The sequence below is a fragment of the Salminus brasiliensis genome, chromosome 19 (assembly GCF_030463535.1).
Source record: "Salminus brasiliensis chromosome 19, fSalBra1.hap2, whole genome shotgun sequence".
Lineage (NCBI taxonomy): Eukaryota > Metazoa > Chordata > Actinopteri > Characiformes > Bryconidae > Salminus > Salminus brasiliensis.
Window position 1 is genome coordinate 6,992,348 of NC_132896.1, and position 27,881 is coordinate 7,020,228.

The window sequence follows — 27,881 nt, forward strand, 5'->3', positions numbered from 1 at the left end:
CAGTATACCACACTACCACTGCAGTGCTGAGAATGACCCACCAACCAAATTCTACCTGCTTTGTGGTGGTCAGTCCAGTGGGGTCCTGACCATTGAAATAAGATCATGGCGAAAATGGAGTGCAGAAAGTGAATGAGTACAGAAACAAGAAGGTGGTATTAATGTTATGGCTGATCGGTGTGTATACAATATAGTGTATATTCAAGTAGGAATAATGTTTGGGATGGCTCCACTTTTCAGATCATGGCTTTGCACATAGGGCTTTGCATTTGTTCTTCAGGTAGTAAAACTCGTTGTGGAACTGAGGGTTCACCGCTGCGTAAATGATGGGGTTGGTCAGTGAGGTCATGCAGGCAATGCAGACCGCAAGAACCTCCAGCTCGTGAACGACTTCCACCTGGAATAGCAAGATAAAGTGAGATTAGGTGTCAGTTGTCCTCACAGTGAAAAGGTGAAAGATGAAGGTGTGTAACAGCACAGTTACCATGGAGATTATTAGGGATGCACCAAAATGTGGGGATTCTGGACCTACATCCAATATTTTTCACGTACAGGGGCATGATTAGACCCAGTTTACTGGTGAACTTGTGCCCCAAGCTAAATTGTGCTGTGCCTCATTAAAATCAAGGTGGTAAAAAGTCCTACAGAACACACCAAACAAATTCACTAAAGGCACTACATTTCCCATAATGCCCAAGTATCTTACCAGTCAGTGTCAGTTTATTGGTGTTTTGAGCGAAGTAATGGACATTTGTAAGGATTTAAAAGAAACTCAGCCACAAGGAAATGATAGGGCATAGCTGTATAACCATGTGACCTACCAAAATACATATAAGACCACTAAAGCAAAGTAATTAATAACACCAGCAAAGACATCAGTTGTTAGCATAGGCTTTATTTCTGCAAGCTGGTAAAAGGGGCATTGCAAAATGAGTGTCATGTTTTAGCCACTAAAAGATAAAGTGAAATCTGTGGTAGTGAACACACACACACAGAGCGGTGTGCCAGCTGTAAAGGGCTGTGCTCAAGGGCCCAACAGTGCCAGCTTGCTGAGCCCGGGAATCAAACCCACAACCCTGTTATCAACAGCCCGGCGCTCTAACCGCTGAGCCACCACTGCCCCTTATAACTATGACATTCAACTAGTCACTTATACAAATATATTTTAATATATACATATATATTGTTACAACCCTGTGTGTCTAGCAGGTGGGAGGTGCAGTGATTCGGGGATGCACCTGGGGTAAATAGGGGAATATTGGTTTATAAGGGACTTGAGACCAGCAGTGGTGTGCTCTCTCAGATCCAGGGTAGACTCCCAGGAGTGTCTGTAGATCTTGGTTCCCAGGGTATAGCTTGGATGGTTGTAATATTGACCATCTGACCACCTTAGTTTTAATTTCTCTATTGCAGAACCTGAAGACCCTAGATGACCTTGGATCAGAAGCGGTGACCCTTATACCCCCTAGACGTCCAACTAACAGTATTATTAACATAATAATAATAATTATTATAATACTAATAATCATAATAATAGGCAAGCTGAGGGGTCCAGTTCTAGTCTAGAGACGCCCCTGGCTGATACATTTCATAAAATGTACAAATTGGCACTCCAATTAGCATCGAATCTAATATAATACCAATACTGCTGTTTATCCCTGGATATTAATTAGGCTTATATTAATTAGACTTACGCCTGGACTCTCTTTTCTGTTTAGAAAGTTGTTCAGCACTATTGTGCCCATCAGTGGCAGCCAAAAGATGAGGAAGGTGAAGATGATGTATGCGGAGCGCTTGGCCAGTTTGCTCTCCTTCTTCTTATTTCCTTTGTCCCTGTTGGCGAAAGACGGCATCATGCACACCGCCCCCATTACCTCCTCATCCTGGGGGGCGCTCACCTGTGCGCTCTGGCCCGTGTTCTCCTGCACGTCTAGATGCGTATCGCTGCTGTGCGCTTTCTGCTGCGCGTCTTGGAGCGCGTCCTCGTGCGCGTCCTCGTGCGCAGTCTCTTGGGTATTCTGTTGCGCCTCCTCGTGCGCGCTCTGAGCCTCGGCTGGAGACGCCTCGTCGCCCTCCACGTCTAGGAGTTCAGGCGCGTCTTGGTGCGCGCTCTGCTGAGCTTCTGGTTCAGGCGCGCTCTTGGGCCTCACGGACCGCACGCTCTGGGTGCCACCGGGCGCCGTGGACGCGCATTCTGTGACAGTTGGCTCCTCCCCTCTTCCCACTTCTGTGGGTTCAGGCGCGTTCTCGCGCAGCTCGGAAACCAAAGTCACGCTGTCTTTGGTGGGAGTTTGACTGTCGCTGCTCCCTGGCGCGCCCTCTGCAATGGCACTACCTGCCCCGTTCAGCTCTGGTACCAAATGAGTTTTGGCAACCTCGTGCGCGACCACAATGTCCACCTTCGACCTCGCCTCTTTGTCCTTTTTCTCGCCCGTTTTCTTCCCGGGTGGGGGGAACACGCCTTTGTCGAATATCTTCCTGCCGTGCGCTCTCACTACGATGAAAATATGCGCGTAGCACACCGCTATGACCACCAGGCACGCGCACCACGCGGGCAGTAGGACGTACCGGCCGAACGAGTCGTAGGTGTGAAACTCTTGCGCGCGCACGCCCCTGCACCGCGCGTACACGGGTGAGTCCTGTGCGTAACGCGCGCACAGCCCAGATGCGAGTGCCGGCGCGGCCCACGTGAACGGGATCCATGCGGTCACGCGCTTCCTCCGCTCGCCGCCGCCGCCGCCGCCGCCCTCGAAAGGTCTGGCGACGGCCCGGTGCCGCTCGAGGCTGATCCCCGCCACGGTGAGCAGCTGCGCGCCGCAGCTCAGAGAGAAGCAGGCGAGCTGCGCGCTGCACAGCGCGAGCCCGAGATCCGCGCGCCCCCGCGCCCGCAGCACGACCAGAAGCAGCAGCGGGCAGTCCGTGACGCAGCGCAGCAGGTCCACGAGCGCCAGGTTGACCAGCAGCGCGTTGGTGGCCGTCTGGAGGGACTTGTGGCGGCGCACCGCGTGCACCACGAACACGTTGGCGGCCGAGCCGAGCAGAAGCGTCACGAGCAGCACCACGCAGTCCGCCACGATCAGGACGAACTGTCCTCTACCTGTCCACACGCCCCCCTCGACCACCCAGCTGAAATTGGCGCTCATCTCCAGATGAAGAGCGTGCGCGGCTTTAGTCCCATCATTCATTTCATCTTCAGCAGCACCAAACAAACGCTCGCGAGGGTCTGTTTGACCTTCACTGTACGATCACACAACACACCTGCTTCATTTGACCCCCCCCCCAAAAAAAAAAACCATCATCCCATCCACCCTGCTGACGTATACAGGCCGGTTTTCTGTAATTAACACCCCGCCAGGCTGCGGCCATCAGGGAGCTGCTGTTGGTAAAACTTCACTCGTTAGCTGATATTTATAACCATCCTGATGTAAAGCCAATTACACACAGAGGGGGAGATGAGATCAGACCATTTCCTTGGGTATAGAAGATAAACCAAATAATAATAATAATAATAATAATAATAAAACAATGCATGTTAGTCTAAAACGTATTTACTATATTAGTCATTATTAAAAAATACAATAATAATAATAATAATAATAATAATAATATAGAACAATGAGTATTAGTCTAAAACGTATTGACTATATAAGTCATTATTTAAAAATACAATAATAATAAAAAAAAAAAAAATAATAATAATATAATGATATAATAATAGAACAATGAGTATTAGTCTAAAACGTATTTACTATATAAGTCATTATTTAAAAATACAATAATAATAATAAAACAATGCATGTTAGTCTAAAACGTATTTACTATATTAGTCATTATTAAAAAATACAATAATAATAATAATAATAATAATAATAATATAATAATAATAATATAGAACAATGAGTATTAGTCTAAAACGTATTAACTATATAAGTCATTATTTAAAAATACAATAAAAAAAAAAAAAAAAAAAAAATAATAATAATAATATAATAATAATAATAATATAGAACAATGAGTATTAGTCTAAAACGTATTTACTATATAAGTCATTATTTAAAAATACAATAATAATAATAATAATAATAAACAATGCATGTTAGTCTAAAACGTATTTACTATATTAGTCATTATTAAAAAATACAATAATAAAAATAATAATAATAATAAAAATAATAATAATAATAATATAGAACAATGAGTATTAGTCTAAAACGTATTTACTATATAAGTCATTATTTAAAAATACAATAATAATAATAATAATAATAAACAATGCATGTTAGTCTAAAACGTATTTACTATATTAGTCATTATTAAAAAATACAATAATAATAATAATAGTAAATCATTCTCATCATTGTTGTGCTATTTTCTATATAGTTGTTCTGTTGGGGTCGTGTCATACCTGTTGTTGGGCAACTAGGTAGGGGGGTCTAATTGTTGTTATTCTTGTTGTGCTCATGTTGTGCCACAGTTGTTGCCTCCCTGTTGTGGTTGTCACTGTTTTTGTGCCACAGTGTTGATTTTAGGTCATTGTTGCATCCTTTTTATGGTTGTGTCAAATGTTATTTTGGATATAAAAAATAAAATCCTTCAGAACTTTACCAAACCATTTACAGTCCTTTAAAATGCAGAATTCATCACCTAAGAAGAAGCACCCCTGCTAGTGATGGTGGCGACTGCAGAGCTACACAGAGCTATCATCAGGGCAGAGGCAGCCAGGCTGTGGATGATGCTGCTCATGGCAGTGAGACAATGCATGTTCTTCAGAAACACCAGAGAGTTATTAAAGATGGAAAAAAGAAGTGTTGATGAACGGGAGGAAGGGAATAATGCTGCAGGTCACTCTTGGTAAAACAGTGGGTGGTTCGGTTCTCTGCGGTTATATGAAGCATCAGTGCAGCTCCTTTAACAGCAAACTATATTACAAATAAAACGATGCCACTTCTGGTTTTGTTTTATTATGCATGCACAAGTGGTTCTTTTGGGCTCTGAGTGGCTCAGTGGTCTAATGCACTGCCACTACAGCCTGGGGCTCACTAGTCCAAGAGAGCACAATTGTCTGTGCCCTCCCCCCCACATTACTCTTAAACGACGTTGGCCGGCACAGGTGTCTGGCAGCTGGTGCAGTGGAGCATCGTTGCACCGGCAGCAGTTTGAAAAGAGGTGCAGGCTGGATTCATGTATCAGAGGAGACGTGTGTTCAGGTCCATTAAAAATCAGTAATTAACAGACAGCAAAATATTTAGATGCAGTAAACAAATCAGGGTGATAAAAGTGCAGAACATAAAAATGTACTTATTAAAAAAAAAAGAGAGACAAATCTACAGCTGGTGTGAGCTTATTTAATAAATAAAACACACATACACAGAATAACCCACACCGAACAACAGCCAGTAAACCACCAAGTTAAACAAAAACACAAAAATCAAAACAACCACAGAAAACAAGGATCATTCAAGGCTTTTGCATGAAGAAGGTCCAGCACATCAACCTGTCCTTTTTCCTATATGACAAAAAGCTAAAATTGTCTTCATTGTGCACACAAAAATATCTATATCAGATTAAATCTGGAAAACTTATATCGTAAATATATCGTATATCGTAAAGCTTTTTTCAGTACCTTCATGTGTGATAGGCAGATATGTTGTGTGGTGTGGAAATCCGGTACAGAAAAGATTACATTTCACAATGCACGGATTATTAAACTGAGCAAAATAACAACCAGAAACAGTAAAGCACTGCTGTCATGCAAAAACCTTGTATCTTCATTTTTGTCGTTTTTCACATTATGTGAATCTGGCAGTTGTTCTTTACATTGTCACATTTTCATGACGAACGGGCCAATAGAAATGCTCCAAAATGACCTGAAATAATAATAAAAAAAATATTACACTGACTTCCACAGAAAGTTAAGATGGTTCTTTCCTTTTCCTGTAAAAGTTGCCGTTTGGTGATACAAGGTTTTTGACAGCAACAGAATACATCAGACTGTAGAATAAGAATTACCACATTTCAACGTGAAGCTCTAATTATTCAGTACTCTATAGTCCATAATCAGCAATACTAACCTACGTTCAGCAGAAAGCACTGTAAAAATCAATACACAAATAAATGCATAAATAAAGCAAATAAAAGCCTTTAAAAGAGAACTCCAGGTTTCTGCAGTATCATAGGCATCTAAAGCATATATGTGCATTTTTTCATGAAAAAAAAAACGTTTCCAGAAAACTTTGTAACTCACAGTAACTTGTGCGCATCAAATATTATACTCAGAGATGTAAATTATTATTAAACTATTATTAATTATACTCAAAGACAGTATAGTTCAGATTGCTGTTCGCTTTGGTGGCGTGGTGTAAGTAACTTTATTTTTGTTGATCTGACACCATTCTGAGGTTTTCTAAAAAGAATATCACAGTTTGGTCATTTCCCTACTGTAATACACTTGATGCTCCTTATCAACTAATTATTGAGCCTTTAAAGCAACCTTCAAATTACAGTTTCAGAATCCTGTTGATGCTCCATTGACTAATAGAGAGAATGGCATAGCAATGACTGGGACACCATTCTCCCCTCATTAGTCAATGGAGATGCAGCCGGTTCTGCATCTCTCAACTTGTCAACAAATGCACGTTACAACAATTCTCACATAATGAGTTGAATCAGCTTATAAGAGCGTGGGGGGGGGGGACCCACTAAACTGTGAAGTGCTGTGGCTCTCCAGAATAATCCATCCCTGAGTTAGGGTTCAGACTTGGGGGTTGCTGGTAACATAGCAGAGCAAAAGGGAAAGCTACACCCTATAAATAAAACTGCTCTTTTAAGAAAGCGAAGCCAACTACATAATGTTTCCTATGAGCAGAGCACCTTAGGCTCCTTAGGCTTTAGAGATGCACAGAATACAGAGCAAAGCTATTGCTTATTTGCTTAAAATCTCCACCGCACTTGAGGCACATTCTGATAAAATAGCAACAATTTAATTGAACAAATTAATTAATATAATAAAATGCAAAAATATGCATGTTCTCCAGTTAATAAAGAGAGACTCACTGAAGACACAGAAAACACATCATTCAGATATACTGCAAATATAAAAATAAGGTATTGACAGCTTAAAACACTAAAGAGCTATAACTGCATTTTGTGTCTCATGGATAAAGATCCATTGTCACATTCTTTTTTTTTAAACATTCAACACTGAATGTGAAGCTATTACTATTAGTTTAGTGTAAGAATGTACGACTGCTACACCTAGAATAGCTGAACTCTACTAACTTAGGGAATATCTGGGCAAAACATGCTATTAAAAAACAAACAAAAAGGACGTGATGGTTCTTGTACAGCGGTCAAATCTACACGACTACTTTGGTAGCTGTGCGGCACTTTGACTGAACGAGGCCACTCAATCTCCAGCATCAGTCAGTACCACATTCATGCAGCTGTGATTTGTCTGCTAAGACACTGGTAACAGCAGCACCACTGTGGTATACAGATCATGTTTGCAACCCATCACCTGTCCAGTCTTAGTCAGAGCCTGCCCGCTGGCTCTGGAAGGGTATGTTCATGGCTCCTGCACTGGTCTGCTCTGGCCAGAAAGGGGCCTCATGCTGCAGCGGGGTGCGTCTGGGGTAGAAGGTGTGCTGGAGATCGTAGTTCAGCAGGCAGCTGATGGAAGCCATATAGATGTCGGCGAAGCGGGAGAGGCGGCGGGAGAAGTAGGTGGGATTGTGGTATGTGCGGAACAGACTTCCGAACTGACCGTTAAAGATGTCTTTCGCCCGAGACCTGCGACAAAGTACAGCAGAGAAGAGCAATTACTGTGTATTCGCATAATTTAATATATAGTGTATGTCCAAAGGTCTGTGGACATCCTATCTAATGAATGCATTCAGCTATTTTAAGTTGCACCCATTGATGACATGTGCAAGCACACACACACACACACACACACACACACACACACACACACACACACACACACACACACACACACACACACACACACACAGCTTGTCTAGTCCCTATAAAGAACTACTGCCTCTCTGGAGCAGATGATGTGGAGCAGATGGCCTACCCATGAACCTATTGGCACCATGCTGCCTAATGCCAGGTGTGCACTAGAGGGGTATAAAGCCCCCCAGCATAGAGTTGTGGAGCAGTGTTCATTGGAATGATGATTGGTGCCCCACACAATATTTTAGGCATGAGCTGATCATCCAACATCCTTAACCTAGTAGCTACATCGACAAAACATGTCATTTGAACAGGGGTGTCCAAACATTTGCATTCAACTGTACTACTGTATGCACATTTTACACCATTGAGTTTATCAAAAAAACAAATGATCTTAAACCCCTGTGCTGTTCACTACCTTGCTTGGCAGAAGCAATTGTTTATTGCAATTATTATTAAGTATTAATTAAAGTCATTAATGTCATTTACTGAACATTAATTACTGTTTATTTGATTAATTTAAAATATTGTGGGGACAAAACATTAAATGTGGTGTGTACAAAAGTATTTCTTAATATATTAAATTTTGCAAATAATTAGAAAATTTGTTTTATTTAAGTTTGCTGTGGATTTGTTTACTTTTTTTTACTTTTCAGTTTAGTTTCGGCTACTTTTTTTAATTTCACTTCTCGATTTGAGAACTTTGTAGTTCCCTGGTGACCAATTCAGAAACTGGTGCATAATTCCAAATTGGAAGAGTTGTGTAGCTCTACAAGCTATACTCAAACACTGCCACCTGCTGCTATAATGTTTTACACAGAAAGAATTACTTTCGAGACTCTCCCTCATGCACAGACCATCAAAATAAACATTTTTTTTCCATTCTTGTTACCTTGTTTACATCTGAAAATGCGGTTTGTATTACAGTACCACTGTTTTTTTTTCTCCTCTTTTTTTCTAATTCGTTTTTGTCCACCCCCCTTCTCCTAATCTGGTTCTGCCAATTAACTCACTTGTTTGTAACTCCCCCTAGCAAAGCTCCGACATTAGGAGGTAGGGACATAACACATCTATCCCCAGAAACGTGCCACCGGGCAGCCAATACACTCTGAGGAAGCCGCTGGGTCTTCGCTCAGCTGCACCAGTTGCCTCTTTTAAAGCAAGAAGCTACTTTAAACTTTCAAACGTAGAGCAGTAAGCCATGAGAGCAAGTTTAAAGTTTTTAACACATAGTTACCTCATATCCTCTCTCTCTCGAACCCACTGCTGAATCACTGCCTGTGAGGCAGAATCTCGATGCACCTGCCACAAACACAGCGAAAGAAAATCTTTAGGAACATCCTGTTCGTCTTAAAGAATGTTTGTATAGCTAGACCACATTACATATAACATATATACAAACATAACATATATAGAAGCAGGACATGCTAAAACCCCCCGTGCCACCCCAACAGATTTGACCATTCAAAAGCATTGACTTCACAAGATCTCTAAAGACGTCCTGTGGTATTTAAGCTATGAGGTGACACCTTTGTGCCGTCCATGACCCTGTTGTCGGTGCACCACCTGGTGCTAATGTTATGGTGTGTACATTACAATGACACCAAAAATATTCCTTGTTTTCACTTCATGAATCATCATTTCAACAGAACACTGACTCTCCCACTGAAGACCCTCTAAAGCTGTGTTGGGCTCCTGAGTGGCCACTAGTGGTCTGACCTGCATGTGTTCCAGCAGGCTGGTCAGGCTCTGCAGCCAGGTCATGGTGTGCACATATTCCTCAGTGTTCATCATCTTGATCTCCTTCCGTAGCTCAGGAATGATGGCTCCGGTCCTCCAGCCATGCTTCAGAGTCAGGTCCTAAAAACACACGCACACGGTTTTCCTAAAATAAATATTATACTGCCAACAGTGCAAAAAAACTACATGAACCCCAAGTCTATTCGAGATTACTCAACAACTTTTGCTGTTTGCGGCAAGTGAGTGAAGATTTAGTCAGGCAGTGTATTAGCCACATAGCTCCAGTGCAAAACTGGAAACTAGGTTGATAAATTAAATTACATCTAATTAAATAAATGTAATTACATTAGGTGTAGGGGGGGAAAGTGGGACCATTTGATTCTTTGCCATAACACAGATGTATTGTCTCGTTATTGCCTGCCTGCTTTCTTGCTGTTTTGTCTTGCACTCTCTCACAAGCCCTGCCTTTACTAACATGCCAATATTCGCCCTGTTATGTGCACTCAAAAAAATGCTAACTGCGGTAATGCAAACACAAGAGGTCAGGAGGTGCCCAGCAGCAATATTTCTGCTATACCCGCAGTTCAGCAGTGTTCAGTAGCTTAGATATTTGTGTGGGTGTGGGCGTGCTGCTTACAGCAAGGTCACTGTAGATGTGGTCTCCGAAGTACAAAACCTTGGAGCCCCTCCAACCAGTGAGTCTCAAGAACTCGTACAGGTTTCCCTGGAAACAGAAAATTGCAGACAGACAATAACAAACAGTCCGAAACAAATCCCCACATATAACAAAGACCAAGCACTCAGACTTTAGAATGTATAGGACAAATGACCTATCCATGCTCTGGCCCACAAATGCATTCTTTCGAAGCTACTGCTGAGGCTAGACAAAGTTTATTCTTCTCTTGTTGGAGTAACTGTCTCTACTGTCCAGGGATACCAATAGTTTTTTCTATTGCTAATTATATTTCCCAATTTTTCACACCCAGTTCTATTTCCGAATAATCCTTTTCCCATTTCCAATAGTACAGAATTTCCGTGTTCCATATGTCTTTTCCATGTTGTGCAGCATTTTCTATATACGTTTTCCATCCCATTTACATTCTTCAACTGTTGTGCCTTTTCCATTTGCTATATTTCAGAACTGTGTAGGACCAATAATGTGTCCTATATGCCCTTTTCTATGTTGTTCCAAATTGTGTTTGAGTTATAGGTAATATTATAATTTCTACAAATATTTGTGGAAATTATGATATTACCTATAACTCAAATACTATTTAAGTTAGTTATAATTTTACCTATAACTCTTTTGAGTTTGAGTTATAATAATTATAATACCCACAAATATTATAAAAAATTTTGGAAGGTTTTCCAAACGCAACCGTATTTTCCTCTGTCTTTCTGATTCTAATTTTTCCATCGCCAGTTCTACTTCCCAAATGCCTTTTCCATTTGCTGTATTTCAGCTATATGTCTTTTGCCTTTCCAGTAGTTTTTTTGCATGGATAATGAAATTACATTTGTGGGGGCAAAGCACGGATAGGCTACTTAGAAAGAACAGTACGGACCAACAGTAACAATATACTATATCGGCGCGCTCTGCCAATTTTAGGTTTAGCCCAGAGGGCATACAGCACCTGTTTATAAATCTGCCCTTTCTCCAGGTGGTGAATCCTGTCCCACAGCAACACTCCTTTATCAGTAACTCGCCTGAATGGCCTTTAGGAACACACAAGCGCACACACACACACACACACACACACACACCATTGGTGCTCTGTTTTGGGCAGTATTCCACAGTTGTCATGGATAACTTCTCAGCTTTTTCACATGCGACTATGTCAGAACAAAAAGTGTAGGGGTGCTGTTCTTGTGTCAGAGTATCATTCATACTAGTCTAATTCACTGCTGCCAATTTCTCGCTGTGTTTCCAGGAACTCACTTTCTACGGTCGTTAAAGAAACTTGGCTTGTCAGCCTGCACGATGACCACGTCGAATAGGTCCCTCCAGTCTTCTCCAACGATGTAGTTCATTCCTCGATCTCTAAAGAGTGAGAAGACCGCAAACACAGAGCATTTTAAAAACATGGTTTCAGTCTGATTTATGAAGGAAGTACAGATGTGGGGTCTTGCCAGATGTGTTGTGTAGATTTACAACAAAAGTCCTGAATGAAAAACACCTTTAGCTTTGTACTTACACAAAGTCTAGGGGGCTGTTGGTGATCAGAAACATTTTCTTTCCATTTTCTGAAAGCTTTCTTAGAACAGCATGGGTCTGTTCACCATAACAGATGTACTTTTCTGCAAAATCAACAAGGCAAAGAACAGGATAAGATAAGATAATCCTTTATTAGTCCTACAGTAGGGAAATTCTCAGTGTCACAGCAGAAAAGGGATAGCAAGACACTCAGATGCAAAAACGTAGATAAATTACATTATATACACACACACAATATAAATAAAAGAAGTAGAAGTAAAAAGCAATAAAAATATTATTTACAGATTATTTACAGATAATTGCAAATGGGGGGTATTGCACATTCTCTGAACAGGAGTGAGTTATGGACCTAATTAAATCAATTTATTTAATAGTCTAAAATTATTAATTAATATTAAAGTTTTGTTTATAGTTTCCAGACCAGTCGAGAGACCAGACTCGGGTACTGCCTTCTCATTTCTGCGTTCATTGTCCAATTGTATCAGCTACACTTCCCATAAAGGAGCACTCTGTAGTTCTGTAAGTCCAGACTGTAGTCCATCTGTTTCTCTGGATACTTTGTTAGCCTCCTTTCACCCTGCTCCTCAATGATCAGGACCCCACAGGATTGACCACCACAGAGCAGGTAGTATTTTCAGCACTGCAGTGACACAGACATGATGGTGACATTATTAAACACCTCAGCTGTCACTGCTGGACTGAGAACAGTCCACCAACCAGAAATATCCAGACTAACTGCGTCCTGTGAACAGCATCCTGTGAGCACTGATGAAGGGCTAGAGGATGACCAACAAACTGTGCAGCAGAAGATGAGCTTCTGGTCTTTGCATTTACAGCTATAAGGTGGACCAACTAGATAGGAGTGTCTAATAGAGTGGACAGTGTGTGGACACTGTGTTTAAACACCGTCTGATCCATATCGTAACAGCGCAACACACACCTACAACTACACCACCACCTCTTCAGTGCTGAGAATTACCCACCACCCAAATAATACCTGCTTTGTGGTGGACATGTTTGGTCCTGACCTTTGAAAAACAGGGTGAAATAAGGCTAACGGAGCATGTAGAGGAACATACAGACTACAGTCTGTAATTATAGAACTACAAAGTGCTCCTATATGGTAAGAGGAGCTGATGAAATGGGCAAAGTGCAGTCCAAACCAGATATGTATTCTGATATTACTATAAAATTGTTATAAAATATATTAAGATATAAAATGTGAAGCCTTATTGCTTACATATTCCCAGAATTCATATATACACATTTATTCGGTGCTATAAGGTTGCATAAGACACAGTATAGTACTAGTGTCACATTAATAGCTACTAAAACACAAGAAAATTATGCTGATTGAAACATGCAGTTCATTAGTGTTATTAATGTATATTAATTAATATAAATGCCCTCATTTAAAATTACTGTATTACTGAATTTAACAGTAAACAACACTGTATAGTCATATCGCCACCCCACCTTTTTTGTGATATTCTTTAACATGTGTATGGTATTTATATCAAAACTCACAAACCTACAATTGAGAGAAAGCTATAGCAACATGCATTGATTCAAGATTGACAAGCAATATTTTAGAATTATAAACACTGCGTTTTGACGCTAAAAACATCAGCACTTCAACGTTACCAATATCCGCCTCCACAGCTCGATACATGATTCCTTTTACATGGACGTCCCCTATGGCCTCCTGGAAGCATAGGAGAGAACAAAAGCACAGTGTTCTGCATCAGAGCCAAATGGACGCAGCAGCCCTGCCAGTCACCCTCCAGCGTGCCCTCATTAGTTTACCTCATACAAAGTGACAATTACAGACTTTTTTTCACACTGAAAGAGAAGACAAAGATGAGTCTGTTCTGAGACTTTCCAATGTAGATCCTAAAAAAAAAAGCTTTCAAGACTGGGAGCTGGTCAGTCATCAATCTTCTCTGAACCCTCACCTTCAGCGGAGTAGGTGCAGATGGTGCGCTCCAAAATTAGACTGCTGCTTCCAAAGCAAAAAGCCACACTTATTACAAAGTGTTCATACACTATATGTCCAAATGATCATATTCGGCTACTTTAAGATGCACCCATTACTGACACAGATGTGCAAATGCGCACACAAAGCTTGTCTAGTCCTTGCAGAGAAGAACTGCCAATTGAATAGGACTCTTTGGAGCAGATAAACATGATCCCATTGGCACCATGTCTAATTTTAGGCGGAAGCTAGAGGGGTATAAAGCCCTCCAGCATTAAGCTGTGGCGCAGTGGAGCTGTGTTCTCTGGAATGATAGTGTTGAAGGTGGGGTGGTGATCATCAAACATCCAGCCCTTACACTCTGACCTTCTGAATGCAATCGAATTCTCACAGAAAGACTTCTTTGGATAGTAGTTGCTCCAACAAAAGCTGAGAAACAGAGACTGAGCAGGTGTCCCAATACTTTTGTGCATATAGTGTATCTGCCTTTTTTCATTTAGATTAGCTGACATGAACTGATGGGAGTTTTTCCACATAGTGAACAGCTAGCTGTGGTAATCTGGACTAACCTTGACATCTTTGTAGAGATGCACGGGCTCGTAGTCAATATTGTGCTTCATGAAGTAGTCGCTGACACATGACAGGAGGGTCATCTCAGGCAGGGAGAAGATGTCCATGAACTGCTTCATAGTGTGGCCATGGGAACTCTAAACAACAGTGGACAGGATATTAGCCAACAAACTTCATTAAGACGAGCCAAATAAAACACTATTTTTAGACACGCTGGCGGAAAAAGATCTTCAGCTTACAGCAAGTGTTCAAATGTTCCTAGCTATTAGCCTTTAGAAAACTCAGTCCTAAATAATTCACCAACCTTGCCATAGAAGTCACTCATGATCTCCAGAGGTACATGGCAGCCCTCATACATAGCAATGACTTCTTTATCCGGGACTGGGTGAAGTCCCCTGGAAGAACACATACACAGTGTTAAGTAAAGCTGGGCAAAGACAAAGACAGAAAATCAACCAAGTTTACCATCTGTGGTGGACATAGATGGAATCTGGCCTCCGGCTTTAACCCATCCATGCAGAACACACATACACAATAGTGAGCAAACACACACAGTGATTCAGTGAGCACACGTGCCCGGAGTGGTGGGCAGCCTTCACTGCAGAGCCCAGGGAGCAAAGAGGGTTATGGGACTTGCTTAAGGGCCAAACACTGGCAGCTTAGCAAACCTGGATATCGAACCAGTGCTCTAACCACCGAGCCACCGCAGCAACACAGCACCAATGTCCATGGGTTCCACTGATGGAGACCTTTGATGGTGTCTTGTGGTCTTTGGCACCAATATATTGGATTTGACTTGTTTGTCCCACAGATAGACTATCTGATTACAATCTAGGGAATTTAAAGAACACATTTCAGAAATATCTGATACTAGGAGACGTTTCTGCATTGCACAATCTGTATAGTATCTGGGATACTATATTGCTACTGTATTATTACCGAACTAATATCAGCAGAAAATCCTAGATCAGATATCAGAGGACAGAAATATTAAATCAGATCCAATACTGTATAAGCTCTATCCTGAGACAGGACACACTCACACTGTTGCTGTGTATTTGTGCATTTCCTGTTTGAGTAGTTAAGCACAACAGCCTAATTCAAGAGGCTTTGTCCTATATGTAGTACAAAAAGTACAACTGTGCTTTTTAATTCTAAGCAGTTAGAATGGAAAAATGGACCACTTTAAGATTTTATAGGTCCCCTTTGTGCCACCAAAACAGCTCTGAACAGTCGAGGTATCTGGTACCGAGATACTGGATTTTACTTGTTTGTCTCAACAGTTACTATATCTGATAAAAATCTGGAGAATTTAGAGGCCATTTTTCGGTGGGCACCGACCACTACATACCGGGACACCCCACAAGAACTGCCTGATGTTTTGGAGCTGCCCTTATCCAGTCGTGTAGCAATCTCTTATAAACATTTGACAGTACATTTGATTGTGTCTGATAGGTGTGTACACACAGACAGGCACACACACGGACAGACAGGCACACACACGGACAGACAGCTGTAGTTGGTTGTAGTCTTCTAAATTTAGTCTGCTCGATCATACCACTTACCTGTATACTGTTCCAAGCTGGATGTAATGAAAAGCATCTATCTTCATCAGTAAAGCCTGAAAAACAGGAGCTTAAAGTTAAAAGATCCAAACAAACAAATCAAATCCATCTTTTATAAACCTATCAGCAATAACTACCTACCTTCTGAACATCATAGTGCAGCCCCCGAACCACGAAATCTGGGATGTACTCGTATTCTTTTAGTCCTTCTGGGTACTAGACCAAAGGCCGAAAATAGAAAAGGGTCAAATATTTCTGTGGACACTTTCATCTTAACCGCTCGATATCCAGTTAATCCTACTTCCAAGTAAAGAACGTATATCAACAACTTTAATAGACCTTTTAAATGACAAGGAGTCTCAGGAGTCCCTGCCTGCACGTGGATCACACAACAGTCACACTGTTCTGGTGCATTCACTAGTATTTTCACTATTCTATATAATTCTAAATAAAACTCAGCATTTTCAGAACCTCTGTGCTCTCACCCGGTGTTCTTGGATGAGAATATCCCGAGCGATGTTGAAGATCAGGGTGTGGAGATTGCTGGAATAGAAAGCTAACGTGTAGTCGTAGTCAAAGCCGTAGATTTCAATATCCTGCAAACTCATCTCATTGTTGGCGAAGATGGTGTCCGGATTCACAAAGTTGTTTGAGATCGCTGGGATTAAATCTGAGGAGAAATAATTGCAGAGTTTTTTTGATTCAGAGATTTATCAGAAATCTATCAGAAACCATCAGTTTAAGAATAAAATAACCTCCCTATTGTCTGCAAACAGGGCTAATCAACATGACCGGCTGAGCACTGATCCTCTGGAGATGCTTATATACTAAGAGCTAGTCTGAAAATGAGCTAGTCTGTTAACCATATCCATCTGTAAAGATATCGTCACAGAAATACCTTGTATCTCTTGCATCTGCTGTGGTTTACAGAAGAAGGAATTTCTAGGAGCATTTCTATTGGTCCATTTATGATGAAATTTTGATACAACATAGAAAATATAAACTGTGATTTGTATCATGTTAAAAATTTTAAACAGCAAAAATCAAGACACAAGCTTTTTGTTTAATAGTGACGATATACTTTTTCATATTAATGGATATTATGTCAAATCCAAAATAAATGTAGATCCTCTCACACACACACACACACATTATATATATATATATATATACACACATACATACATTATATATATATATATATATATATATATATATATATATTGTGTGTGTGAGGATCTACATTTATTTTGTAATGAAATATAATAAAGTTTTACTGTGATGTTAGACATACTAGTTCATGTGATTTATATTGTATTACAGAATGCATGTATATATATATATATATATATATATATATATATATATATATATATATATATATATATATATATACACATATAGATAGATAGATAGATAGATAGATAGATACACACACGCGCATTCTGTAATACAATATAAATCACATGAACTAGTATGTCTAACATCACAGTAAAACTTTATTATATTTCATTACAAAATGAATAGTATAAATAATAATAATAATAATTATAAATAATAATATTCATAAATAAAAATAAATAAATAGTATAAGCATACATAGAGTAAATATAGTAAAACTATAAGGAACTGTTGTTTTTAGTGCTGTAGAAGTTGTAGTGATGTTACAGCTATATTTTCAACTCTGCATAATACCCATATAGAGCTGGTTTACAGTAATATGATGGTTGTGCCTTTTCTACAATCAATAACTCAGGAACCTCTGAAATATCACGATATATTTAACTGCAGGCAAACAGATCTGGCAACCCAAATTCAAGTGCGCGGATGTCCCTCATGTGTGGTGACCGAGGTCCTCAGAGGAAAGCGACTCAGCCCACCAACCTTCAGTCTGCCGTTTGGTTTCATGGTAAACAGACCACAGCCAGCTGGGCAGGTCTCCGTCCGCGGAGGAGCTGGTGCTCATGCCGGCTGTGGGGATCCGAGCCAGGGGGGCTTGGATTCGGAGAGCCGGATGACGTTTCGGAGGAAACCCTGACCCACATGGCGGGCGGCGAGCCGAACAGCGAGACAGCAGTTTCCCAACACCGCTCCCGTTCCTGACGAGCAGAGAGAGGGGCAAAGACAAGGCCGGCATGGTTCCTCTCTCCACCACGACCCCCAGTCTCCCCAGTGTAGGTCCTATCACCCGAGAGCGGCCACGGCAGCTACATGAGGCGGCAACTGAGCTCCCCTCCGCCGGAGTGCCTGCTGATCCACACAGCACCTGCCTTTCACGGGTAAAAATACAGCGGGTTTCCGTTTTCACATGCACGACTTTTCATAATAAAAGTCTCCTCACTGCAACGACTCTACTAACTACAAGACTCTTATGTTTCTCTCTATAAATAAAGATACGTGTGTGTAGTTGGCTGACCATATTTTGATTTCCAGAAAAGAGGACATTGAGGGACACCGGCGGTTTCTGCGGACAGGGTGTCATGGCCTGGGGGCTTTATCGCAGGGTGAGGGGGGGGGGGTAACTTACCCCAGCATAGTCACTTGTATTAGGAGGAAACCCACGCGGACACGGAGGGGAAAATACAAAATATTAATATTTATTTTGTTTATTAAAACTTTTTAGGGCATAAAGGTAGACCACATTACCCGGCTGTGTTTTTATTAATAAAGTAGAGCCCATATAGTCAGAGATCCCATAAAAATCACAGCACACCCACCTATGTTACATAGTTAGTATTACACCTTCAGAAAAAGAAATAACCTTCAGTGAAGTGCTGTGACTGTCCGAGGATAAAGAAAATAACATTAAAAACAAACAAAAAAATAAATACTATTTTTATAATAATTAAAATAAATTATATTTTAAAAATGTGTATTAAATATACAACATGTAGAAAACTGACCTTTTATAAAAATAATTAAACCCAATTAACCCCCCCTATATATATATATATATATATATATATATATATATATATATATATATATATATATATATTCGGTTTATTCATCCGTCTTATACTAATGAATAAATAAATAGTATAAGCAACACTATAAATAAAGCATACATAAAATAAATATAATAAAAACTATAGGAAACTGTTTTTTTGTGCTGTAGAAGTTTTAGTGATGTTACAGATGTAATACTCGTATAGAGCTGGTTTACAGTAATGTGATGTTTGTGCCTTTTCTACAATTAATAACTCTAAATTGTGCAGGAACCTCTGAAATATTACGATATATTTAATTGCAGGCAAAAAGATCAGCAGGCAGAAAACTGACCTTATATAAAAAATAAAGAAACCCCAATTAAACCCCTAAATCTTTTTTCTTTATAATGTCAGTTTTAAACATATATATATATACATGTATACACACACACACACACACACACACACACACACACACATATATATATATATATATATATATATATATATATTAATACATACGAGATGATAATTAAAATAATTTGTACTTAAATAAACTAATAAAACAAGTATTATAAGTATATGTAGAGATATGGAAGGAAAACATGTAGAAAACTGCCATTATAGTCTATAAATAAACTTTAGGGAAATACGAGGTAAAACATGAGGTTGTGGTTATGAGCATAGTATAAAGTGCAGTGTTCAAAATGTGCAAGTGATTGTGCTCCGAGATCAACAGTGGAAATACCCGGCTCATATGACCGACACAGGGGTTACTCTCAGCTAATAACTGCAACACGTGTAACTTCAGCTGTGAATCAGATCACAGCCCAAGCACACGAGACCTCCTCACAAATGTTCTGACTTTAGGACCAGAGCAGGAAGCCCCGCCGTTAGGCAGGGCATCAAAAAATTAGTTGATACTCATAATGTTCCTCCCCACGGAAATCTTTAGTAAAAGGCGAAAGATTTATACGATCTGAAGAGAAACAAGAGTGTACTGAAGAGCAAGACGGGAGAATCACCACGGCACCAAAACAGACACACTTCCACTCCATGGTTCCCTGATCACCATAACGAGATTGTACGAATAGACACAACAAAATACAACTAATCTGACCTACAACTCTGTATTCTGGACACTTGGCTATTTCGCAAAGAAATTACGATAAATACTTAGAAGAGTACGGCGTTTTGGGCTCGCAGAGCACCATGGGTAACACAGCTCCGCCCTGTTATTGGCTGCTTCTCGGTCTGTGTCTGAAACGTGAGACATGCTCCCTACTCAGGCAGGATTCTGAGGCAGGAAGGCACGCAGTCAAGTCTACATCGAAGTGGAGTTATCTAACCTTGGCAATGTCAGGACATATTTTTTACAGATATCTTTATCACTCCACTGCCTTCTGAGACTACTGGTTATGCCTGTTAGTAGTATGCATTTGTATTTCTACAACTCGCCCACAAAAGTGTATAAATTATATAAATTCAGCCTAGTTATCTTTACTATATCATAAACTTAAAAAAAAAAAAAACAGTGGGAAATTCATGAATATGCAACTATCGGTGATTAAGGAGTGAGCTATTAGCAGTTACCCTCAACAACTCTTTATAACAGCTTTGGCCTCTGTCAGGGAATCAAGCCCCGGTCTTACTTGAGCCAGGCTAACAAGGATGTATGAAAGCACATAGATCTGCTATATAAACAGATATATGGCATTGAGGCAGAGGAGCAGTGTGTGTATGCCTGGGCCATCTGCAGCACCCAGGAAGTGAAGGGCCTTGCTCAAGGGCCCAACAGTGGCAACCTGCCGAGCCCAGATATCGAACCCACAACCCAGTCATCAATAGCCCAGAGCTCTAACCACTGAGCCTCCTTTAGTAAGGTGTTGATACACCACAATTCACCAGCAAGTCAAGGCTGGACTTACATTTATAGGACAGCACACTGAAGCTGTGCACATCTTCATGTCTCTGGGACTGAACTAGTGGAATCCTCTAAATGATATTCCCTCAACTGATGTTTTGATAATGGTCAAATCTCAGACATGTGTTCAGGGGGGTTAAGATATGGTGACTGCGAAGGCCGTAGCATATGATTTCCACCATTTTCATCCTCATCAAACCATTCAGTGGAACAGACCACTCAACATAGAAATGTTTATCTAGGATAAGAGTGACCTGATGCAGAATTTGTATTATTATTATTATTATTATTATTACTACTACTGTTCCTATTGGCCAGTTGATCAGTCTTTGTGCACCAACTGTGCACCAACTGTGCATTTCTATACAGTCCACAGAGCACGTTAGGATATGAACACACATATTTGGCTTTTTGGGAGAATAATAATACTCGTAGTTTTCAATAAGGACCAAAATATCATTTATGCATAAAAACAGTTGAACAAACATTTTTGTTTATTAAATTATTATACAAATAAGGACTCAAAAGTTACAGCGTTGTTTGCAACATGTTTGCATCAGTATAATTTGTGTATATGTACAGTGAAATACAAAACAAAAACATCAGTGTTTTTCTGACGCTGCATGCCTCTCCTTTATACCGAGCAGCTCTGTCCGCAGTTCTCCAGGCTTTGGGGGAACGTCTGGAATGGTCTATAAAATAATAATCACAGTCATTAGTGTATTACTATGTGCAATACCCCCCTCCCACACACACGCACACACACACACACACACACACACGTGCAATTAAGAGTCATTTATAATAACCTGTATATAATATTGCTATTGCTTTTTAAATTCTTATTTATATTGTGTATATAGTGTAAATTATTTATCTACATTTTTGTAACTGAGTGTCTTGCTATGCCTTCCTGCTGTGACACTGAGAATTTCCCCACTGCGGGACTAATAAAGGATTATCTTATCTTATTAACAAAAGATGTTTCCATATATTGGTTTAAAAAATCAGGGGAAAAAACCTACCAAATCTGGACGGTAGTACTGGTGGACGACCTCAGCACCAGCAAACATGGACAACATGCTGGCACCAAACATTTTCAGGTATCTTGGCCAAGACACACCAGCCGGCATCTTCAGACCTCAGATTATGAACAGGAACGATAGTACCTGGTGAAAGAGAACAGTTATTACTTAATATATATATATATATATATTTCTCATTATATTACCAATCATTCAGATCTGCAGGTATTTTTTTTTTTTACAGGAGTTCAGTAGTTCAGTACTGAAGACTGTAAAGTTTGGGTATCTGAGATTTCTGAGGCTTTTACTACACATCAATACATAAAATTCAACAAACCATAGATTTAATCCCTTTTCCATATTTCCACATAAAAAAATCACGACTACAAAGTGAGCTACATGACAAAGACCAGCTAACGTTGGTCTGACATTCAGCAGTCAGGCGTCCTCAGTCAGCTAACTGTAAACAGGCACAGGTACCATCTCTGCTCCCAGTCAGACAGGAAGTCAAACAATACGTTTATACAACGTTTGTTTTAATATATAAAGAACCAAATGCGCACACAAACCTCTTTCAATCAGTTTGAGTTTAAAGACTCGAGTGTGATCCTACATGATCATATTTCCAACACCATGTTAGCAAAAATCTGCATGTGGGTCGTTTGTCCAAACCTCTCGCCGTCACGGTCGATTCCATTGCTAGCCAGGCGCGGGGGGCAGTAGCTGTAATACTCCACAGATTAAAAGTGTCCTGTTCTATAATTAATTATGAAGTACATGTTGGAGTTTTTTTTTTAATCCAGTAAGTGCCGATATATTTAAACAAAATTAACGGCGGTAGTCGGGACATAAATTTATTGCTAGCGTATTTGTAAACGGCCCCTCTACTGTTATAAAATGCTATAGCTAGCTAGCTAACAACATCTCAGACGTCACTCTAAAAAGTTGTAGGGTTTAAATGAGGACAGCGGGAACATATTTATCATGTTTATCCTCTAGCAAATATAAAAGTAAATAATCAACACATTTAATGTACATTTTACATAAACGCATAAATAGTTAGTCGGACGCCACCGATGGGTTTAAGGACTTTTATTTTGAAATTTTCATCAACGCTTTGTCTTGTTGATACATGTAGGGAAGCCGGTTGAAGCTCTAGCATTTTATTTTTCTATTTTCTGATTAGAAAGTCTTGATATATACAGATAAGAAACCCTGACAAGACAGTCTGTGACAGGTAAGTCTTATTAAATTTATTATGATTATGATTTTTTTAGTGAACGTACAGTATTACGCTGATCGGTGTAGCCGGCTAGCCCTGTGGTTTGCTATGCTGTGTAGCAGTGGATCATAGACTGTGGACATTGGCAGCTGTACAATAAATTTTCTTTAGTTATGAAGAAATTACGGAGCCTTTAAAGTATCAAGGTAGAAAATGAATATGTAGAGACTTAAATGAAGGGAATGGGTTTATTAAATTGAGGGGATGTTTATTGTTGCTATTATTTCCCCCTGATTTTAAGGGGCTCTGTAAGAAACAGATTCTTCTCCTAATACAGAAATAGAGAAATGGATCAAAAAAGAGGTGATTTTAAACAGAGCGAAACAAAGAGCCATTTGCAAGTAAATCATGTCAGTAACACCTACATAAATATTAATCTATTAAAGTAAATCCACCAGTTAAGATGGAAGAAAAGCAGTATGACTATGAATATCAGACGGCTCCCATGGATTATTTTCAGCACTGGTAAGTAATCCCAACCTTCAGATCCAACCCCACATGTTTACAGACACCACAAAAAATAAGACTACTAGTTGATAGTTGACTGATATTTTGTAGATGTCGGATTGCGGTCCTGTAATGTAGTGGAATAGATCTAATCCCGTTATCATACATGATTTAGTCCGATTATTTTTCAGCAGCATAAAAAAAAACCTCAACAAAAGCTGTGCCCTGATGACTCTAGCTACCATAAAATAATATAATGCGATGCAAATGTTTACAATAAAATGTTGTCTTTTATTTTCATACACAATATTATGTGATTTGTTAATGATTATCTTTGTTAGTTTGTTAGGGACCTTTGCATCACCCCTAATGAGCAGTTTTTGACAAAGTATGATTGACACCATTAATCATTCTGTCACACCCTCTCTCTATTTGTGTTTTCCTGCTTTTCACTTCTTAGGTACCATTCCAGTGAGCAGTTTCAACCACAGCCAGTTCCTCAGTACAGCCAGATGGTTAATACTCTTCATCACCAGCAGGAACTCGGAGAGGAAAGAATTATGAGTGAATTAGCAGTGTATAAAGATCAGTATCCGGCTCAAGTCAGTCAACTCCCCGTCCAACCTATAGGTACAGCCCTACAGTTTTCAGAATTGCTGGATAATAATGACCATCAACCAAGACCAATGGATTACAATCATATGTCTTATGTGCTTACTCTAGCTGTTCCATCAACACCTGAAAAAGGGAAGAAGCGAGGGAGACCACCAAAAAAGAAGCCAGAAGAGGACATGGAGCAGTATGGAGCAGATGCTAAAGATACTGTGAAAAAACCCAAAAGGACCCTGGACAGATTTAATGGGATGTCTGTGGAGGAAGTCATGGCCAGAAAGCTGCCTGATATCATCACCTACAACCTTGACATTCTAATAGTGAGTATCTAGTTTTCGTTATAATTACAGAGAAGAACAACCATTCATTGATTTTCTTTTCAAAGCTTAAATAAACCATTTTCAAAGTGTTTGAAATGATCTTGGATTCAGTTGTTCTTATTCCATGCATTATTGTAGATTGGGATTAACCCTGGACTGTTGTCAGCATACAAAGGACGCCATTACCCCAATCCAGGAAACCATTTTTGTATGTATTTGTTTTCCTTTTCATTTGTTTACTACTTTTTATTTTGATTTCTGTTGCTATTAATAACTGCATTTGCTCTCCCATAGGGAAATGCCTGTTCTTGTCAGGGCTTACAGATGAGCAGTTGAACTACATGCATGATCAGACTCTTCCAGACAAGCATGGTATCGGCTTTACTAATATGGTTGAGAGGACTACGCCGGGGAGTAAAGACCTCTCAAAGTAAGAAATGTAAAATATTATTTAAAAAATCTCAGTTCTAAACATTCATACTGAGAGTTTGAAGGTGTTTATTTTACTTAGGGTTCAGATATGTTCCAATGACCTGTTTTATTACAAAGAAAGCATAATTATATTGGATTTACTGCCATCCTTCATCTTTATTTAGTAAAGAGATTCGAGAAGGCGGCAAACAGCTTCTGGAAAAGCTACAGAAGTACAGGCCACGAATTGCAGCATTTAATGGCAAAGGTAAGGCAATTTTAATTTTAATTATTCATGAATATTTCCCTAAACCTTCATGTTTTATTTATCAGATCCAAATCACTGTTTTTGGGTTTTTTTTCTTTAGGTATTTATGAAATATTCTGCAAAGAAATCTTTGGAGTGAAAGCCAAGAACCTAGAATTTGGACTGCAGCCCTACAAAGTTCCGGAAACAGAAACAGTACGACCATCAGATTTGACTGTCTTGCCTAGTACCAGTAATTATCATGAAATGCTTACTGATGTGTAATTTTTCTACGCTTCTGCAGATTTGTTACCTGATGCCATCCTCCAGCCCTCGCTGTGCTCAGTTCCCCCGTGCACAAGACAAAGTTCATTTCTACATTAAGCTGAAGGAGCTCAGGGACGAGATGAAGGGTGTGGTGCAGAACCCGGAAGTCGAAGAGACCAAGTACACGTTCGATTTGGGCATGGCCAAAGGTAACCCACTATGTGTCCAAATGTTTGTGTATGCAGCTACTTTAAGTTGCACTTATTGGTGACACAGAAGTACATGATGATAAACATGAAACTATTGGCACCATGCATAATGCCAGGCGTGGGCTAGAGAGGTGTAAAGCCCCCCTGCATTGAGCTGTGGAGCAGTGGAACTGCGTTCTCTGATGGTGCCCCATCCAGTACTTTTGGCATTAGGACTTGGGGGTGACCGCACAAATGCTCTTGAATGCAATCAACTCCTCACAGCAATTCTTCAAGATGTAGTAGAATGCCTTCATAGTAGACAGTAGACAGTTACTCAAACAAAAGCAGGATCAGCTCTTTTTAATATCATTGAGTTCAATAAAGAAACAATAAATGTGCTAGTGTCCCAATACTTGTGTCCATATAGTTAATAAGTATGCTTTCATTTTCAGCACAGACTGACTTAACACACATGTTTAAATTGTATATTTTGCATGTTCTCATTACAGAGGATGCTAAAAGGATGGCCATCAAAGAAGAGCAGCATGACCCTGGCTATGAGGAAAGCTCTACTAGTGGGACACAGCAGGCCTGCAGCTTCTACCCTGCTAATGAGAGAGGTAATAATCTCTATATGGTCTGTTTATAGCCTCATTATTTATAGTCTCACTAATAATCACATGTAAATACAATAGTATTAAAAATAGTAAAAATAGATCACTGTAATACAGGCTGTGATTGTCCTGGGGAAATTTCCATTGCGTATCCTTAATCTAATTTTCACACTAGGACAACAAATTATTAAAAATGCCAGCCGTGCACATTTCACTTTACTGAATATGACATACAGTGGTTTAATTAAACTCACCTTGTTGCAGATGCGGCAAATTCAGAACATTCCTCACTCATGGATGAAGTAAGGTCAAGCCAATGGACGGTACAGCCATTTGAAGACCAGATCCCAGACATTAGATGCCCCAACAACAATAGGATATCTTGATATAAGTGACTGGTTGAAGGAACTGCCTTATAAGCTCTTCTGAACTAAATGGAGGACCAAGGACGAAAGGTCTTACAGTACTTTCCTGGCATTCCAAGGTCAGTATCTTCATGTGGTAGGTGTAGCATTGTAGGTGACTACATTACTTTCCCTTTGGCCGACTAGGGTTCGATTCCCTGGCTGGGCAAGCACACCACGCTACACGAGTAAAAGTCTTTGGTCAAGACTTCTAACACATTCTCCTACCTTTGAAACTTGGCTCAAATGTAAGTCACTCTGGATAAGAGCGTCAGCCAAATACCGTAAACGTAAATGTTTGTATAATGAATGTCTATGTGGAGAAGAAAAGGTTTCATTTGAGTTCCTCTTTACTGTGAGAACTGTGTCCTGAAACCCTTGCGTTTCAGTATAATGTCAGATCTCTTAGATTAGACATATATATATTTTCTCCTACTTAAACCTTTCATCTCAGGGTTTTATTGGTTAATTTGACTCCAATGTATTTACACTTGAGGTCATGCATGATTTCCATGCATGATTCTGTAAACTTGCACAGTATTCCTCCATGTTGAATCTGTTGGTGCTTATTTATGATTTTTAACTCTTACCTCAGTTGAATGATATTATGTGTTTTATACCGTTGCAATGTGTTGTCATGTACTTGGACCGTGCGTGAAATGTTGAAAGCAGGGCTCGCAAACTGTTTCTGAAGGGCCACATCGTCACACAGCTACTTGGTAGTTTCTCTGTCCAAGCTCACCTCTTTTAGTCCTTTTGCTGATGAGTTGAATCATGCTTACAGAGAAACACTAAAACATGCAATGCTGTAGTCCTCCAGAATTTAAATTTGAGAAGTGCTGATTTAAAAATCTGCTGTGAATTATTGTTTGAGATTGATTGTGTCCCTTATACATATGCATGTAAATGAGAATAAAATGTAATGTTTTGAAACTTTTTTTTTTACATTTACAGTAAGACGTATTGTGTAATAACTCATTATGGACATATAATAAAATATACACTTTTTTTTAAACACCATCGAGAGCTGTGTATTGAAGGAATTATTGCATTGGTAAAAACACTCACAACTGGGCTGTTAATTAATACAGTTTCTGATTTCAGTAACTTTTTATGTATTGTTCTTTTTTTTTTTTAATCCAAAATGAGACTGGAGTTCAGTTTTCTACATCCTTCATGTGTGCTG

General features: G+C 39.8%; 3 protein-coding genes and 1 non-coding gene across 6 annotated transcripts; 1 reads left to right on the forward strand and 3 right to left on the reverse strand.

The window, feature by feature from the left end:
- Positions 1-5,331: 5,331 nt before the first annotated feature.
- On the reverse strand, positions 5,332-18,300 carry nt5dc3 (5'-nucleotidase domain containing 3). The gene is made up of 14 exons (XM_072663793.1): positions 17,906-18,300; positions 16,507-16,691; positions 16,163-16,237; positions 16,022-16,077; positions 14,761-14,851; positions 14,456-14,593; positions 13,556-13,616; positions 11,892-11,994; positions 11,636-11,737; positions 11,331-11,412; positions 10,334-10,420; positions 9,676-9,816; positions 9,194-9,258; positions 5,332-7,788 (listed from the first exon to the last, which is right to left on the reverse strand). Exons 1-14 carry the CDS (start codon positions 18,156-18,158, stop codon positions 7,527-7,529), a joined length of 1,701 nt encoding a protein of 566 aa, XP_072519894.1. The 5' UTR covers positions 18,159-18,300; the 3' UTR covers positions 5,332-7,526.
- A 1,534-nt stretch (positions 18,301-19,834) lies between these two features.
- LOC140541614 (U5 spliceosomal RNA) lies at positions 19,835-19,950 on the reverse strand. The gene has a single exon (XR_011977941.1). It is a non-coding gene; the product is annotated as a U5 spliceosomal RNA (small nuclear RNA).
- A 1,407-nt stretch (positions 19,951-21,357) lies between these two features.
- On the reverse strand, positions 21,358-22,585 carry uqcc6 (ubiquinol-cytochrome c reductase complex assembly factor 6). The gene is made up of 3 exons (XM_072663956.1): positions 22,470-22,585; positions 21,901-22,044; positions 21,358-21,567 (listed from the first exon to the last, which is right to left on the reverse strand). Exons 2-3 carry the CDS (start codon positions 22,006-22,008, stop codon positions 21,478-21,480), a joined length of 198 nt encoding a protein of 65 aa, XP_072520057.1. The 5' UTR covers positions 22,009-22,044; positions 22,470-22,585; the 3' UTR covers positions 21,358-21,477.
- A 399-nt stretch (positions 22,586-22,984) lies between these two features.
- Positions 22,985-27,710, forward strand: tdg.2 (thymine DNA glycosylase, tandem duplicate 2). 3 transcript variants are annotated; one of them, XM_072663247.1, is made up of 11 exons: positions 22,985-23,137; positions 23,569-23,647; positions 24,090-24,259; positions 24,353-24,561; positions 24,700-24,769; positions 24,856-24,991; positions 25,158-25,240; positions 25,341-25,435; positions 25,524-25,695; positions 26,187-26,297; positions 26,556-27,710. In XM_072663247.1, exons 2-11 carry the CDS (start codon positions 23,586-23,588, stop codon positions 26,675-26,677), a joined length of 1,230 nt encoding a protein of 409 aa, XP_072519348.1. In that variant the 5' UTR covers positions 22,985-23,137; positions 23,569-23,585; the 3' UTR covers positions 26,678-27,710. The 3 variants fall into 3 exon arrangements, with proteins under 3 accessions (XP_072519348.1, XP_072519349.1, XP_072519347.1); XM_072663248.1 differs by having other exon boundaries at positions 23,581-23,647; XM_072663246.1 differs by having other exon boundaries at positions 22,985-23,647.
- Positions 27,711-27,881: the final 171 nt, after the last annotated feature.